Here is a 16,893-nt window from a genome sequence, read left to right on the forward strand (position 1 = left end):
GAAAAGATGAAACTCCAGTCTGGATGGATGAAACCCAAATAGCCAGAAGAACTTCCCAAATGGAATAGATGGGAATCTCGCTCGCAGGTACTGTGGAAGCAGATCAAAAAACTCATGAGAGCACGGACAATGCCAAAACAAGTGAGGCACAGCCTCCGAAGAAGCAGAATATCTATGGCAAAGTGCAGGAGCAATGTGTCGATGAGCTAATAGCTGTCCAGATGGAAACACTCCCAAAAGAACTCGCCAAAAGAAAACTTGTTGCCGAAGCGGTACTTTATAGGCCCAAAGTTGCTGTAATCTTTTCCTCCACCACTTGGCTGGGCAATGCATTCGCCAAACAGAATCACCTCTCTCTGAAACCCAAGGTTGAGGCAAAAGGATTTTATACAATGCAGGTACAGTAATCTGAGATAGCCTCAAAGGACGAGAAGAGGACCCTGGAGAAGTCAAAGTGAGAAAGAACATGCTTCCAGTCAAGAAGCAAGCGGGAGACAAAAGGGCATCCAGGCAAAGTGCCATCAGTGCAGCCAAAAAAGAAATCCCAGTGATCGAGTTGCCAATGACCAAGCGCAGAAATACTGATATGAGTGACCATGGCGATCATTGAGAGCCACAACAGGTTGAAGGTCGTGCTTTACCAAAAAAGCCACACCAGAAAAGGAGTGCTCTCCAGCATAGAAGATATCATAACCAACAAAATGGCCTATTTGACCAGCATACATATGCTGATTATGCTCTTGCAAAGCAATTACAACAGGCTGCAATTGCCCAATATACATCCAGACCAGTTTCCATTTGCGACCATCACACATTCCCTGTACATTGAGAGTAACACACTTCAGATGATCAAGCATATTTACAGTTATGGGACAGGTATGTACGTCTGCATTTCCACCTCAATGTCCGGGCCTCTGCCTTGGGATGAAGCATCAGCCTGAGGAGAGGACAAAAGTGCAGCAACTTTGTCTTCAGGAAACAAGGTCCGATTTGCAGTCACAGCAGCCCAGGTCAAGCCAACACCAGAGTTTTCAGCAGGTGTCTTCTTAGTAAGATCGTGGAGTGGAGCGGCTATATCCGCAAAATGCCTGATAAATCTTCTGTAGTAAGAACACATGCCTAGGAAACTTTGGACTTCATGCACAGTTTTCAGCTTTGGCCATTCTTGAATGGCTCGGATCTTTGCCGGATCCATCCGTATCCCATCTTTGGATATTATATGGCCCAAGTAATGGATCTCTTCTAGGAAGACTTCACTTTTCTTACTGTTTGCATAGAGTTGGTGATTTCTTAGCTCTTGAAACACTGTGACAAGATGTTCCTTACATCATCCTATTGAAAGTAGCTGGGGCATTCGTCAATCCAAAAGGCATCACCAGATATCGATACAACCCAAAAGTAGTGCGGAACGCTGTCTTATGCACATCCTGAGTCTGTATGCTTACTTGGTGATAGCCATTCTTTAAGTCTATCCTGCGGAAAACTGAAGCTCCATTTAATTGATCCATCACATCATCAATGAGCAGAATAGGGAATCTATTCTTGATGGTCGTTTTGTTCAGTGAGCAATAATCGACGCACATACGGAATGAGCCATCTTTCTTGTGTACTAGCATTATAGGGGAACAAAAAGGAGAAGAACTGGGCTGAATCAGCCCCTTGGACAACGCACTTGAGTCATAATCTCCTCTCGCTGAGTTGCACTAACTATGTATGGGGGCCTATTGGGTGGCTCGCTGCCAGGAATGAGTTCTATGCCATGATCCTCAGGTCTCTCAGGGGGTAACTCCCCTGGCAAAGCGTCAGAAAAGCAGTCTTTAAAAATTTCAAGAAACTGAAATTTATTCTGATCTGCCTCACTTATTTCAGCATGCATTTCCATCTCTCTCTCTCTTACAAAAACCATGTAAGCTGAAACTATAGACTTTATTTCTTTTCCAACCGAACTATTTGATACAATGGGAATAGTTTCCTCTCTATTCCTAGCAACCACACGATGTACTTTGCCCCTATATACCTTAGATCGATGAAGCCTCGGCGCTAGTTGTCAATAATGAGCTTCTATGATGCCTTTGTGCTTGGGCTCTTGCTATTTGATCACTGCCAGCATCCACACGGTCCCACATGCTCACGCTTGCACTTTGTTTGGGGCATCGTACAATTCGTCTAGCTCCTTTGCCGAGTCTTCACTCCGACATATGAGGACGGTGAAGAGAGGCGATGTGTTCACAAACCAAAACGTGGTACACACAACCATCTCTCAAGTGATGAACGCTTGCCGATGGAAGCTCCCCCTTTTGCAATCGTTTACACGACCGATTGTTTTGCCTTGTGCACGTGTTGTAAAGCAGTTGCAGAAGCCATTCTTTTTCAGTTCTTTCCCCTTGATTGCTCTCACCATGAAAGGCAGGAAGATCCCAGTGCTCTGATACCAATGCAACCCGCTTGAAAACTCAGCCTATGCAACTTAGCGCTTATTCAATGAACGATTACTCTCCCTCTCTCTTCCTCTCTCTGCAAACAGCTAGGGCCCAGGACAATCTATCGGGTTGGCCCCCCCCGAAGGTTTTTATTACTTGAGAGGAAGCTGAATACATGAGTTTCAGCTTGCAGGCTGAGATTACCAAAACGTACATGAAAAATCTGTTTTACAAAGAGCTCATGGCTCATTTGTTTGGCAACATGCCAAGCGTCAAATTTTGAACTACTTTCTAATTACATATCAATAGGGACAACTGTGGAGTCTTCGAAGCACTTGGTCACGTGAACAGCCTCCTAGATGCTTGTTAGGCTCCATAGCGCTTGGGAAATCAACCCTTCTTAGTTACCTGCCACAATTAATTAAAGCGCACCACCATGGCACCCATTAATTGTTAGCAGTGTTGCATGCAAATAATAATCTGTGGACTAATCCTAGTCACGGTGGGCATCCCCACTGAACACATGTGCACACATAACATATATATATATATATATATATATATTCTCTGGTTGACTGGAGTCAATGCTCTTAGGGACTTTGACCAATGGTCGAGGCGCCTTAATCATGGCCAAGTCTCTCCAACCGAAGCAGGCACATCTCTCCAACCGAAGCAGTTAACTGTAGTTAACCCTCTTGGCACATGCCAAGCCTTGTTGACCGAAGTCAACACTCTCTAACCGTAGTGAGCTTTGTGGTTCTGTGGTTAACCGCAATTAACCCTCTTGGTAATAAACCGAGTCTCCCCGACTAAAATCAGGCTTACTTGACTAGAGTCAAGTATCTTTGACTATAGTCAATTCTTTGACCATTAAAAGAACTCTTTGACCATAGCTAACACAAATGAAAAACTCTTGAATTATGATCAATAAATGGTCAACTTATGCTTTGACTTTGTAATATTTACAGCCTGGTGACAAAGTGGCACCTATAGAATGGCCTACAAACCCCCCTCCATGGTATCGGCTGAAGTATCCTGGACATGACTCAGGATACCTGAATATCTTATGTCATTGTTGCACATGTTCATCCTGTAGGGATATAGCAACCTATGACTGTATAGAGTACAACAGATCAAGTCACAAAAGGTACTAAGTTTAGAGCTTGCCAAAAAGCTTCAAATCTAGGTCGAGGTAGAGCCTTCATAAAGAGATTTGCCAAGTTGTCTTCAGTGAAACAGAAGACAACTGATTATCACCTGTTGATAATCTCTCTCTGACATAGTGATAGTGAACCTCAATATGCTTTGTGCGAGCATGGAAAACAGGATTCTGTGCAACAGGCAAAGCACTTTGACTATTAGTGAAGATGACGGTAGGCGTAGTCTGACATGCATAAAGATATGCAAGTAACTTCCAAAGCCAAACACACTCCATTGTAGCTGTAAAAGTTGCTATGTACTCAGCTTCATAGCTAGAAGTAGCAACTATACTCTGCTTCTTGCTGAACCAAGAAATGCATGAAGTACCAAGCATGAAACGGGTGTCGGAACAGCCAGCCCAATCACTATTAGTGAATCCATGCGTAACAAGTGAAGAATCAGCCTCATAAAGGAGGCCCAAATGCTGAGTGCCTTTGAGATACCTGAAGACACGCTTCACGGCATGCCAATGGTGCGTAGAGTGGTTGTGCATATATATGCTCAACTGTGAGACAGCATACTGTAAATTAGGTCTCGTATGGCATAAGTAAAATCAAACAACAAACTGTCTGCTAATAGAGAGTGACATCACATGCACCGCTGCCATCCTCAAAAGAGAAGTGAAACCAAGCTCTAATGGTGTGGATACTTGCTTGCAATCCTCAAACGTTAACGCTGCAAAAGCTATCCAATATACTTGGATTAAGACATCAAATTGCCCCCCTCACTGCTAGCAAATTGGATGCCCAGATAGTAGTGCAAAAGGCCAAGATCAGACATAGCAAATGTCTTCTACAAATCAAGCTTAAAATCTGCAATTTGCTTAGCATGTGTCCTAGTCACAAGCATGTCATCCACATAAAGGACTAAAATCAGTAAATCTGTCCCACTCTTGCGGATGTAAAGGGTAGCCTCAGTGGGGCTGTTCTGAAAGCCAAGTGTGTGATGAGTATGTATCCTAGAATACCAAGTTGAAGGTGCCTGCTTCAAGCTTTCAAAACCTTCAACCTTAAAGCCAGGAGGTTGGGAAACATAGACCTCTTCTTGTACATGCCCATGAAGGAAAGTTGTCTTGATATCAAGCTGATGTCTGGAAGTGGGACCAAAAGTCTCCTCAAAGTCAATGCCTTGTTGCTGAGCATAGACCTTAGCAACAAGACGAGCTTTCTAATTGTTTACTGAACCATCAGCTTTCCGTTTAATCTTATAAACCCACTTAGTTCCAATGGCATTCTTGCCAAGAGGCAAGTCACACAACTCCCAAGTGTTGTTCTGATAGATGGAATCCATTTCAGCTTGCATAGCCTTCAACCAACAATCAATCTGAAAGGCATTTGTATGGCATAATGGCTCTTCATTGCATGCTGTAGCAACCAATGCTTAAGCAACAAAACTAGCATGCTCTTTTCGGATAGCTGCTCTAGTATGGGCTGGTATACTGGTATAGGAGTATCCTGTTTGCTGTCTTTTAATGTGTCAAGGAGCCAACGGGGGACCTTTTTGTGCGCCTGTATTTCAGTTCTTTCATGGTCAAGAGCTCTGTGCACGTCCTGATCAATCGGAGGCATATCAGGAAAAATATCATGCTGAATATCTGACTGCACATGTGGCTGCAAATGACCAACAGATGGAGGAGATACAACCTCAGATGTAACATCATCAGGAGCATCTGAGGAAAACAAAGGCATCAAGCTGTCAAAGATATATGGGGCATTGACAACGGGCTGTTTTTGACAGTCCAGCAAAGGCATAGTGGAAGATTCATCAAACACAACATCCCGACTGACAAAACACTTGCACGTGCGGGGCTGGGGCATCGGCAAGGGGCTGTTTTTGATAGTCCAACAAAGGCATAGTGGAAGATTCATCAAACACAACGTCCCGACTAACAAAACACTTGTGCGTGCGGGGTTGGTAGAGCTTATAGCCCTTGCTCTCTGAGCTATACCCAATAAAAATGCTCTTGAGAGCTTTATCATCCAACTTGGTGCGTGTCTGAGAAGGCACATGGGCATAGGACAAGCATCCAAATGTCCTCATGTGAAATGCAGGGCTAAGGATGTGTCCAAGCCTCATGAGGTATGATAGTCTGCAATGCCTTTGTGGGACATTTGTTCAAAATGTAATTAGCACACATAATGGCAACCAACCACAACTTACTAGGCAAATGCTTGCCTTTTAACATGCACTTGCATTCTAGCAACAAAAGCATCCCATGCATAATCAATATCAATATGGCTCTGATGTGAAAGGGGCTGAAAAACATCACAAACCATTGCCTTGTATGCACCATGCTCCAAATAGCTATGTAGTCCAGCCATTGGAAAATGATTGCAAAAAGGTTAGGGGACTTCTATGAGATGATTTGAAAGAAAAGGGTGATGCAAAAGCTTGCCCATCGCTTGCATCTAGGTGCAACAGTATGGTATTTAAATGAACATATGGCGCAGGCTTGCTCTTGTCGACCCAGTAAAAGGAAATGCTTGTAGATCACAGCTACGCCAAACAGGAATATTATGCTGAGAACCATGAACTATATCCTTATTAATAATTCAGCCAGAAAAATGATCATCAATTCTCAAAACACAGATAGATCCCTTTGCATGAGAGGCCACCCTCTGTAAAGTTGGCTTCTGGTCACTTGAGTGCTGATAGAACTCATGCAGAAGCTTCCTGCACTGTGACTCTCAATTCATCAAATCTCACACTTGCTTCTATCAAGGACACATACTCTTGAGGAATCTACCAGACAATAGAGGCTTAGGGGAGAGCCTCTCAGTCCACGGGTGTTAATACCAATATGTTTGCTAACATTTAAAAATTGTAACATCAGTATATGCCCCACACCATGCTTTTTATTTCCTGTTGAAGCAAGTTTTAGAACCAGAGATACGTATCAGGTTCAGCGCATTTCACCAAAGCTCACATGTGCTTCTATTGAGGACGCCCTTGCGCACATGAGGGAGTCTGCTAGATCATCACGCCCGTGGTGTGTGGGTGCAAACGTTTGCTTATGCTCAAAGCTCAACCATATGTCTTGGAACACAAAGGCCATCACAGCTTTGTGTATTTGGATTTTAGTGAAGTGATGCCCTTTATTTTTCCTCTTCCTTTTAATAACTTTTTGGATAACTCTCTGGGTCAATGTATGTGGAAGAGTTCTCCCAGCGAGAATGGTCTCATTTGTATATTTATTGTGTCACTGTTGTTTTCTCAGGTTGATCATGTTCCTATATACAGCTCAGCAACACCCACTGTGGAAGGGGCAAAATCAATTTTGGCTCATTTAAATGCTGGACCTTCGACCACCCACGATCCCTGCTATGCTGTTGTCACTGATTTAAGAGAGGAAGCAGTGGTTTACGTCCATGGGAATCCCTTTGTGCTCCGTGAGCTAGAGCAACCTGTACACACACTGAAACATGTTGGCATTTCAGGCTCAGCAGTAAGTGGCGCTATGTTTTTATACTAGGCAGATGGTGTCTGAAAATGGTAGACTCTTGAATCTCAGAGTTTTAAGGAAAGAGAAAACGACTAGTGCAAGGCCATTGACAAAAGGAAGCTTTTCCATTTTTTAAAGCACTATTCTGCTTAGAATAACATGCTTTGCTGTAAATGATGGGATCTGTGTTTTTCCATACTTGAATCAGGTTGAACATATGGAGAGCAGATTAAAGGAGGACATTCTTGCAGAGGCAGCTCGATCTGGTGGCAGAGTATTGCTGCATCGTGAGGAGTCCAATTCTGCCACAAAGCAACCTGACATTATTGGGTATTGGGAAACAGTTACAGCTGAAGATGTGTGGACGCCTGCAGAGATTTATGCTAAGTTGAACAAGGAAGGCTATAAGATTGACTACAAAAGAATTCCACTGACAAGAGAGAGGGAGGCAGTTGCTGCAGACGTAGATGAAATCCAAAGGCGCTTGGATAGGTAGATCTTCTCAGGACAGTCATATTTGGTATCTCGAAGTATCTTCGCTCTTTCAAGTATATTTCTGCATGATTGTTGGATATAGAATGAGACTGACACACGTGTGTGTGTGTGTGTGATGTGCGCCTGTGGGTTTAATTAGTATATGTTGCATTGGCATCTTTCTTGGAGTGGTTGTCAGGAGTTCAAATTCTGACAAGATTGATCTCTCAAGCCCTGTATCATGCTTGCAGATGAGGTCATCTACATGAATATTCAATAAACAATCACTTTTGTAACATTTTATTTGCGGTACTGTGTTTAGAGGGTTGTACCCAAATAAATTCACGGGGTTAGGTCCCTAATATGTTTAAATTATTTGGAATTCAGGATGTAAACCAGATAATCAAAGATAGACGGTATAAAGAATCGGGAAAGAAAAAAATATGCAGTCCTTTGAATGGCTTATTTGATTATGAGTCTATGGATGACCTTTCTTTCCATCACAAATTGCTGCTGTCTTTCACCATAGTAGCTAACATTAGAAAACTATTTCAAAACAGAGTAAATTATCAAAATTCAGGAAGACAGCTTAATCAAAGCTGCTTGTATCCTCAGTCAGAAGATACTGGTTCTGATCACCCTCGTATACTTTAAAGATTCTTTTTTTAGGGGCAGGAAGTATTAAGTATGACCAAAATACATGAAGTGAGGCTGGCGTAGCCAATCCAAAGAGTGGAAGTGCCATGAAGCCATGTGGCTGTGAGTGAAAAGAATAGACAATGGTCCCATTCCCTCATGAAAGCTGCTCTCCAATCCACTGCTGTATGTGACGATCACATCGGATGTGAGTTTGAACGAGGGAGGTGTCACAAAGTCGAGGGGAAGAATTTGGATTCAGGGAAAGGGCAATGTTGTGGTTGTCTTCTGACTAGTGATGTCGTGGGGATGTCATAGTAGCTAGTCCCTGCTATGCGTGATGGAGTTTATGGCTTTCAACCTTATGAGTGACTATCATGAGATTGAAACTATACTATGTTGTGTTTTTAGAGGATGAGTTTGGGAATGTTCTTGGATTCATCTAGGTATATGGCCTTGACCTTTTTAGGGTCAACCCGAATTCCCTCAATCAGCAGACACAATGTGTCCCAAATACTCTATTTTTGTCTTGAAGAACTCACGCTTCTTGGTATCTAGGAACAATCGATCCTTCCTTAGGAGCTCCATCACCTTAGCAAGGTGATCCTTATGCTCTTCCTCAGTCTGGCTGAAAACTAAAATGTTGTCAAAGATGACTGACAAATTTTCCCGAGTAGGGTTGCAAAACCCTTCTCATCAGCCTACTAAATGTGGCTAGTTAGGCCGAAAGGCATGACCTTAAACTCATAATGTCAAGTGAGAGTGCGAAAAGTAGTCTTATGTTCATCTCTAGTTTTCATCCGAAGTTGATGATAACAAGATTTCAAATCCAATTTGCTCAAAACTTTAGCACCTTTAAGCCTATCCAATAAATCCTCCACTCTTGAAATCAGATACCGGTTCTTAATTGTAAGTTTATTCAAAGCACAGTAATCTATATACATACGATGTGATCCATCCTTCTTCTTGACCAATAATATAGGTGCTCCAAATGGAGAATTGGTTGATCGAATCAGGCCTTTGGGCAATATATCTTCAATTTGTTTTTCTACCTCCTCTCTTTCTATCCTGTTTATCTTGTATGGGGCTCTACATGGAGGAGAAGCTCTTGGCTCTAAGTTTATGGCATGATCAGATTCTCTCTCCATAGGCAATTCGAATGAGTCATCTCTTGAAAATACGTCCTCATAAGCTCTAAGGAACTTGAAGATCTCGTGAATTCCGTATATACACAAGAGTACAATCTACCTCTCTTTTTACCAATCTTTTCGCTTGGGTAGGAGTAATCAATGGAATCGTATACACGTAGCGATCCCCTATGATCCTTAAGTTTTCATCCCTATGTACAAAGCATCAATGATGAGTATGAGGATGAATAGCAGGATCTTGTAAAGGAGCTACTAGAAAATCCCTTTGATCTCTATATTTTTGTATATGAAAAGGGATATTCTGTACTATGGATGTGTCTTCTTCATTATGTTCCCGAAAAGCTCATGAAAATGACATGTTTTTTATAGGTTCTGGTTTAATAGGAAGTAATTTTATCAATCTATCACTCACTAAGTCATAATTACATCCATCATCTAGGAGAACCACTAAGTAATTTTACCAATCTATCACTCACTAAATCATAATTACATCCATCATCTAGGAGAACCACTATTCCCTGGGCATTACGAATCCATTCACCTTAAAAAGATCATGAGGCCCAAAGGTATTGGCTAAATGGACAACATTCACTATTGGCTCAATAGTCACGCTAGATTCGAGGATGACGAGGTAGAAGCCTCACCCTCTTGCTTGGAGGCTTTGGCTTTGGCTTTGGCTTTACCGAATTTGTCTTGGCAATTTTAGCCAAGAGAACATAACACTTATGCCATATGTGCCCTGGCTTATGTTTCTTACACCCGAAACATTTTCCCTCCTTAATCAACTTCTTCTTCTCTTCATCCATCGTAGAAGGGAATGGCACCCATCCAGGACACGACTGGCTGTTCATATTCCTTACAAGAGCTCTACCCTTCCCTTTATTATTCTTAAAACGGTTTGGTTTCCTAAATGTGGGTATGTCGTTGGTCTTAGATGTTGACCCACCATCCTTATTGAAGGGTTTACGAGGATTCAACTTCCTCTCAGCTATTTCAGCCAGCTTAGTGAGGTCCTTAAGTGTGTTCGGGTTAAACATTTCAACCTCGTATCTTTTGGGCTTAAGGGCCAAGGCTGCTAAATACTTCTATCTTCTATTTTCCTCACTCTTTTTGGGTAAATCTAAAGAGAGTTTTCAAAACTTGGCTGTAAAATCAGAAGAAATGACTTGCTGTAATTTTCAAAATAATTTTACAGCAAAAAGTCAAGTGTTATAAAGTTGGTGGTACTTATTCGACTCCTGCTTCACTTGTGTTGAAAAACCATTTGAAATGACCTCTTCTTCCTTCTCCATTGGCTCTTCTTCCCTGGTTTTATGCTGTAAAGTGGTACACTCAGTTTGGCTTGCTTGTTTTGAGTGGATCGGAGCTCTAGACACCATTATGGGGGGTACTTGGTGGGTGGATACCTCGTCTTGATCCCACTTCCCTGTTAGAGAGAATGGGAGGTTCCTTTCTTCATGGTTTAAGGGTTTTAAGGGCACATCCACACAGGGAGGGAGTCACCCCATTCGTTGTCCAAGAGCAAAATTTCCAGAGAATCCCCTTCCCTTAGACTCTCCGAAATTCAAGGTGTATAGAAAAAAACTTTCAGAGAGACTTGCTTCCCTGATTCATGACTGTTACGCAGGTGAGAGACCTGGTTCGTGACTATCACACGGGTGAGAGACCTTCTTGGTTCCTGCGTGACACGCAGGTCCCGATGCCTCTTTTCCCGCACGTGTCGTACAGCTCCCTTAAAGGCCTCTGTGTTGGCGCATGTGCACCATACGAGTCCCTATGCATTCCTCGTCGTCACGCCTGGCCGGTCTGCCTGCGTACTGCGCTCTTCTTCTAACCTTATTGTCCACGCCAAACTCTGCCTGTCTTGCATGCAGCCTCCCTCTCCTTTTCTGCTCACTTCTTCTCTTCGCTCTTCCTATCCCGGTCATGGATTATCATCGCTCCAATACCAAATGTGAAGTTCCAAGCTTTCAAGAATGCAAATGTGTGCTGCAAAATTTGAATGCTGACTGGCCCTCCAATGGGGGAAAGAGTGCCCTCGTGAGAGTACTTGTTTCTCTTCGACCTACATGCAAGGTGGGAGAGAGAGGGCGGATGAATGCAATGTGGTATAGAGAATGCTATGAATGATCACAATGAAGGGGATTACCCCTTCATCAATGTCCCTTGAGATCACTCAAGTTCCATTTTCCCATTTAGACCTACCCTTAGCCTATGATCCTTGCACCTACCAGTTAATGCACTCTAATGCACCCTTTCCTTTTCTATTGCCCTTAGGACCTAGACAAGTGTGTGCACATCTTTATCACTAATCATTGGCCAATGTTACATAGTTTAGTGGTACTATCTACACCGCTTGATCGATCATAAATCCAAACATATAACTATACCATCAAATTGGCGGCTAATAATTATAAGGTTCTTTTTTTTTTTTTTGGTTGCAAAAAGATACTTCTATCAAGTATCTCCATACGGGATACACCATGCAATGCATGAAAAGCTCAAAAGCCAAAAAGAAAGGATTGGGGCTAATAGTGTCATCTCAATCCTGTAGAACCTTCCGAGAAAAAGGGAGAACCCCTCCTAACTCGTAGGAATACAGTCCTCCTAGAAGAGGCTGCCCGTGAAGGGCCATGCATGCTAGCCCAAATGGCTATCAAAGTATGAACCGTGTTAGTCTAAATACATGTGAACACCTATGAACGGTGTATCTGGGTCTACGGCCTCTATACATTTGGCTCTCCAGATGTGCCAAGAGGAAATGCTAGCCAGAATCTCCCAGGAAGTGTCCACTGAAGCATGAGAAGCTTTGAAGGGAGTAAATGGTACATCTTGAAGAGAGCAGGCCTCTATCACTTGCTTGCGGACCGAGAATTCCCAAGAAGAAGGCTCACCCTCATAAAACATCTGGGGCCCAGTAAGGGATAACCAGGTGACCGAGCCCCAAGTCATGAAGAAAGGGGAGGTAAGAAAAATGCTGAGTATCCGAGCAACCCCTTTCCAAACAGTCCTCGCCTGACTGCAGTCCCAAAGGCAATGTCGCACTGACTCCTCTGCAGAATGACAACGAGGGCAAGTAGGGTCAGCCCCAAATCATGATCTCCATAGGTTCCCTGCAATCCCTCGATGAATAGAAAGCCAAAACAAAAGAGTGATCTTTCTATTTCTGAGGGATTTCGAGAGCCTCCTCCAGAAGTTCCTACGCAAATCTGTGGTGATGAAGAAGCTATCCTGATGGGGGGCTTTGGAGGGAATCCAACCCCTACTGCTCAACTGAAATCTCTTGGCATTACCAACGGTGAAATGAAAGAAGGGAATCCCCCTCTCTCGGTGCCCATGATCTATCCACTCCCACTCTCCTTGGTCCCACTATAAGCAACTGATAGGTGCACCTCCATATAACCTCAATCTCCAGGATCCCAGGGCCAAGAGTAGAGGGTCGGGGTCTAAATACTACTGTAAGCCCGCTACATGATCCACAAAGCCAGCAATCTTGACAGGCCGAAAGGCAACCTCTAGAAGAATATCGTTCGTGGATCTAGAAAGAATACTCCCATCCCCAACGTCAATGACAAGTGCATCCTCCCCAACATCTCAAAGAGCGATCACCTGAAGAGGAACTGTTGTCCTCGAGAAAGCTCCCATCCAAGTGGTAGAAGTAATAGGCATATCAAATGGCCAGTCCACCTGGATGGCTGCATCTATTTGCTGAATTTTGCGTGATATCCCTCTGAGGTGACTCATAGACTGTAGTCTCTGATCCTCAGGTAGCCTGATAAATGCTTTCCAAGTGCCTACTGTGAAGGCGGGGCCTCTCTCCCATCTAGACCACTGCATGTAATGCGAAGTGCCCAGTGTTGTGCCATGCTCATCAAGAATACTGTCATTCCAAATGACCGGCTGCCTATCAATCTCTTCGAGGGTAGAGGGCGGAACCCTGTGAAGTGTATTCCTGAAGCTGCCCCAAGCTTTCAGGATGGCAGCCATGAGAGGAGATGCAGGAGATTTGAGAGAGGTGGAAGTAAAAATCTAGCGAGGGCTGTCCACCCAATCATCTTCCAAGGTAGGTGTGCAAGCCTGAATGCGTCAAAAAAAGAAGTCCTTCCAAGGTTCCTGCCTAGGCATGAGACCCCTCACCACCACCTACAAAGCAATGCCCTGCATTGTAGGTCCGGGTCCATGATATTAAGGCCCCCTTCACATGTAGGGAGAATAATGGTCTCCCAGGCCACCCTCGCTGCAACATCTGCCGTGCCATCGAGTCCACTCCATAAAAAATTTCTGATTGGTCTAATGAACTGAGTGATGCACTCTCTAGACCGGCACTAGCATGAGCACACAAACCAGGCGGTGGCCAAGAGAACCCTTCACTACCACAACTCTAGATGCAAGGTCAAGTTTGGCTGAGCTCCAGAAGAGAAGCTTTTTCCTTATACTCTCCAGTACTGGGGTAAACTGATGTGCTGGAGAGATGCCCAACCCTACCTGGCATCCCAAATATCTGACATGAACACCCCTCTGAATCTAGGAGAAGGCAATGTCAACTCTCCAGCCTTGAGTGTCCTCATCGGTGATCCAAAAGCCAAAGGATTTATGCCAGTTAATGTGTGCTCCTACAGCTGAGCAAAAGATATCCAAGGCTGTCCAGAAAGCATCCAGTGACTGCGAGGAGCCCTCAATAAAAATGGCAGTGTCATCAGCCAACTCACAGTCCAGAAGCTCCTGCTCTTGTCTCAAGGGCAATCTCAGCCCATAAACTCTCCCCCCTCTATCAAGAGCCCAGTCATCCACATAGAATCTGTTAATCCGAGCATGGATAGGCATCTACACCCTACGGTTCGACCATGAAAACAAGAGTGACTGAGATTGAATATGAAGTGCATCATCTGACTAAACATCTTTGCCACTGAATCTGAACATGAAGGCATCTCAAGCTGCTCTCTCAAGGGAGTGAATATCACCTTCTCTTCCCCCTTTCTTATCGGATAATGCCTCAACCATGTTGAAGTCACCTCCAATAATCCAAGAATCTGCATTGTCAGCCCATGAGAGCAACTCTCTCAAAAAAGAACACGCCCCCCTCTGTTGTTCGGAGCGTAGAGGTCAAGGAAACCAACCTTACGTTCGTCAACCATAAGCAAAATCCACTGGGCCGTGGAGAGGGTGATGGTACCGTGTCCAATGACCAGAGGGAGGATAGAGTCTGAAATTGATATTTAAGTACCTCCTCTGGTTCCCAAGGCAGGAAGCCAAAACATCCGGCTTGAAAGCAGCTTACCTCACTTGGAGCAATCTCTAGCATCTAGTTTGTGTTCCTTTAGAAAAAGAATGTCTAAGGAACCACCTGACACACCTGGATGAAGCTGATTCCTTATCAGCTGTCTACGACAGGGATGAGGGATGCCACCCAACCCCTATATATTCCAACTGGCTATCCTCATTGGCAGGAGGAAGCGGGTTGGAATACCTTACTAGACTTGGTGGCGGAAAAAGAACCCTCTACTGGAGCTGACCTCCTACCATACACACGAGGTCCAAGGGGAGGAAAGTCCATTGGTGAGAGAGAGAAGGATCTCTTAAAGGGGATGCTGATAAACTGGCTCTCCGAAAGTGGAGGGTACAAAATCATCATCTGGGAGGTCAAAGAGGTCCTCAAGAGCGGAAAAGGAATTGTGCTGAGCGAGTTTTGGGGATGGGGTCCGAAGGATTCCTACCGAATCAAGGAAAGAATGTAAGACCCCTTTACCTCTGTCAACAGAAGGAGGCACCTGTGCTGCGTCCTGATCAAGAAGTGCCGCGGACGAGGTGCCAACAACCTGGGCTGCTGAAGGAGGCACAGCTTGATCTTGTGGTGGAGCAGAAGAAGGCTCCTGAACAATAGGCTCCACGGTGGTAGGCTCCCGAGGCTACTGAGGGGTAGTCTCTGGAGCGGCGGAAGAATGATCTGAAGTAGAGGGCCTAATCGCGATTGGAACCCACTGGGGGCCAGAGGTAGTGCGGTGTGCAGGAGGGACTCGGGCAGCCCTAGGAGGAGGGGGAGCTTGTGTGTGAGGCGGTGCCCGTGGAGCGCTAGGTCGTGCTCTTGGTCTCTGTCGTAACCCAGTACGAGTTGGTTTCTTTTTTGGCCTCTTCTTCTTCTTTGGGCAATCTCTAACGAAGTGCCCGGAGGATCTACAAATCCTGCACTGGTCCTGACGATGTGCAACCTCAAATCTTTGGTGAAAGAAAGACCCATCGGGTTGCTGTAGCATGATGTGGTCATTTGAAATGTTAGGGTCCTCGACAATGACCCTAACCCTGGGTACCCCATCCATCCTGACTGCCTCAGCAGTCGACGAAAGCTTGCCAAGAAGAGGGGGGATCTCTGTTACCACACCAAACCTCTCGCCAATATTTGAAAGAAGCCAGTGATAAACTGAAGGTAGACCAGGGAACTTGATGAAGATGGAAACTCCGTGCTTGTCCTCTTCAACTGGGTCCAAGCCTAGTTGAAAGGGAAACAAAAAATCCTCCTGTATCCTAGAAAGAGAAACCCAGTCTGTAGCAAGTCTCTCGTGACGTCCGGGGAATCTAGGCACACTTGAAAGAAACCTCGTCCCAACAAACGTACATCCTTAAGGTGGGGAGCGAGCTCTTGAGGAAACGCCGCAAGCATCCAATCTCTAGCTTGTGATCTGGAGGGGTGGGAGCCAAAGATGCGTGCAAAGAGAGTCGTGGAATACTCATGCTCCAAATCCTTTTGCAACTGCTGCAGCTTGTCTTTTGAGAAAGTGACGGTTCCTGCGGCCAGTGTGTGCAGTGACAGATTGACTGAATGGGTACCCATTTGTCAATCGAGGTGGGAAAGGCCGACTCTAACACAAAGAAACTCCGTCCGCTTTCTTGAAGCCCAAGAGACCCCCAAATAATAGGGGGTACACCTGATGAAGGGAGAGGGTGAAAGGAGGGAGGGAGAGAGAAGATTGAGCAAGGAGGGAGAATGAATGAGGGGGAGGAGTCAGAAAGGAGAAAGGGAGGGCAGCATGAGGGAGAGGGGAAGGGAAGGGGGCAGGAGGAGGAGAGGAGGGGAAAGGAGGGGAGGGTAGAGGAGAGGAGTGGAGCCGAGGGGGGGGAGCAAAGAAACAGCGTGGGGGGGCGGGGGGGCTGTGCAGGCAGCAGCGCAGGGGGGGCACGCAGGCGAGCAGCAGTGCGGGGGAGGGGGGGTGCTGTGCGGGCAACAGTGCGGGGGGGAGGGGCTGCAGCAGTGCGCGGGGGAGGGCCTACAGCAGCGCAGGGGGTAGGGAAGGGGAGAGAGGGAGGAGAGGCGGGGGGGAGCAGCAGGTAGGGGGGAGGGGAGGGAGGAGGCAGCAAGGAAGGGCAGCAGGAGGAGCGGGGAGCAGCAGCGCTCAATGAATTATAAGGTTCTAATGACTATTAGTTAACTAAATAATCATTTCTCTTGTCATGACAGGCTTCAGTGCTCTCTATCCAGTCTCCTATCTTGCCCAGACTAGAGGTGCTTGGCAGCCTTCATTCACACAGGGAATGGTTGCTTAGAGCACGCAGGGGAGATCTGGATGCACACCCAGACTCC

The 16,893-nt window shown here is 45.2% G+C and overlaps 1 protein-coding gene across 1 annotated transcript in view; it reads left to right on the plus strand.

The window, feature by feature from the left end:
• Nucleotides 1-16,893, plus strand: part of LOC147891924 (metal ion-binding protein) — a 127,970-nt gene that overhangs the window by 63,406 nt on the left and 47,671 nt on the right. Inside the window, exons 15-16 of the mRNA XM_087387943.1 lie at nucleotides 6,838-7,065; nucleotides 7,271-7,554. Coding sequence (XP_087244069.1) covers nucleotides 6,838-7,065; nucleotides 7,271-7,554 — 512 coding nt within the window. The remainder of the gene's footprint in view (nucleotides 1-6,837; nucleotides 7,066-7,270; nucleotides 7,555-16,893) is intronic.

This window comes from Dipteris shenzhenensis, chromosome 17 (genome assembly GCF_047967505.1).
Source record: "Dipteris shenzhenensis isolate YYH24624 ecotype China chromosome 17, Dip_SZ_1.0, whole genome shotgun sequence".
NCBI lineage: Eukaryota > Viridiplantae > Streptophyta > Polypodiopsida > Gleicheniales > Dipteridaceae > Dipteris > Dipteris shenzhenensis.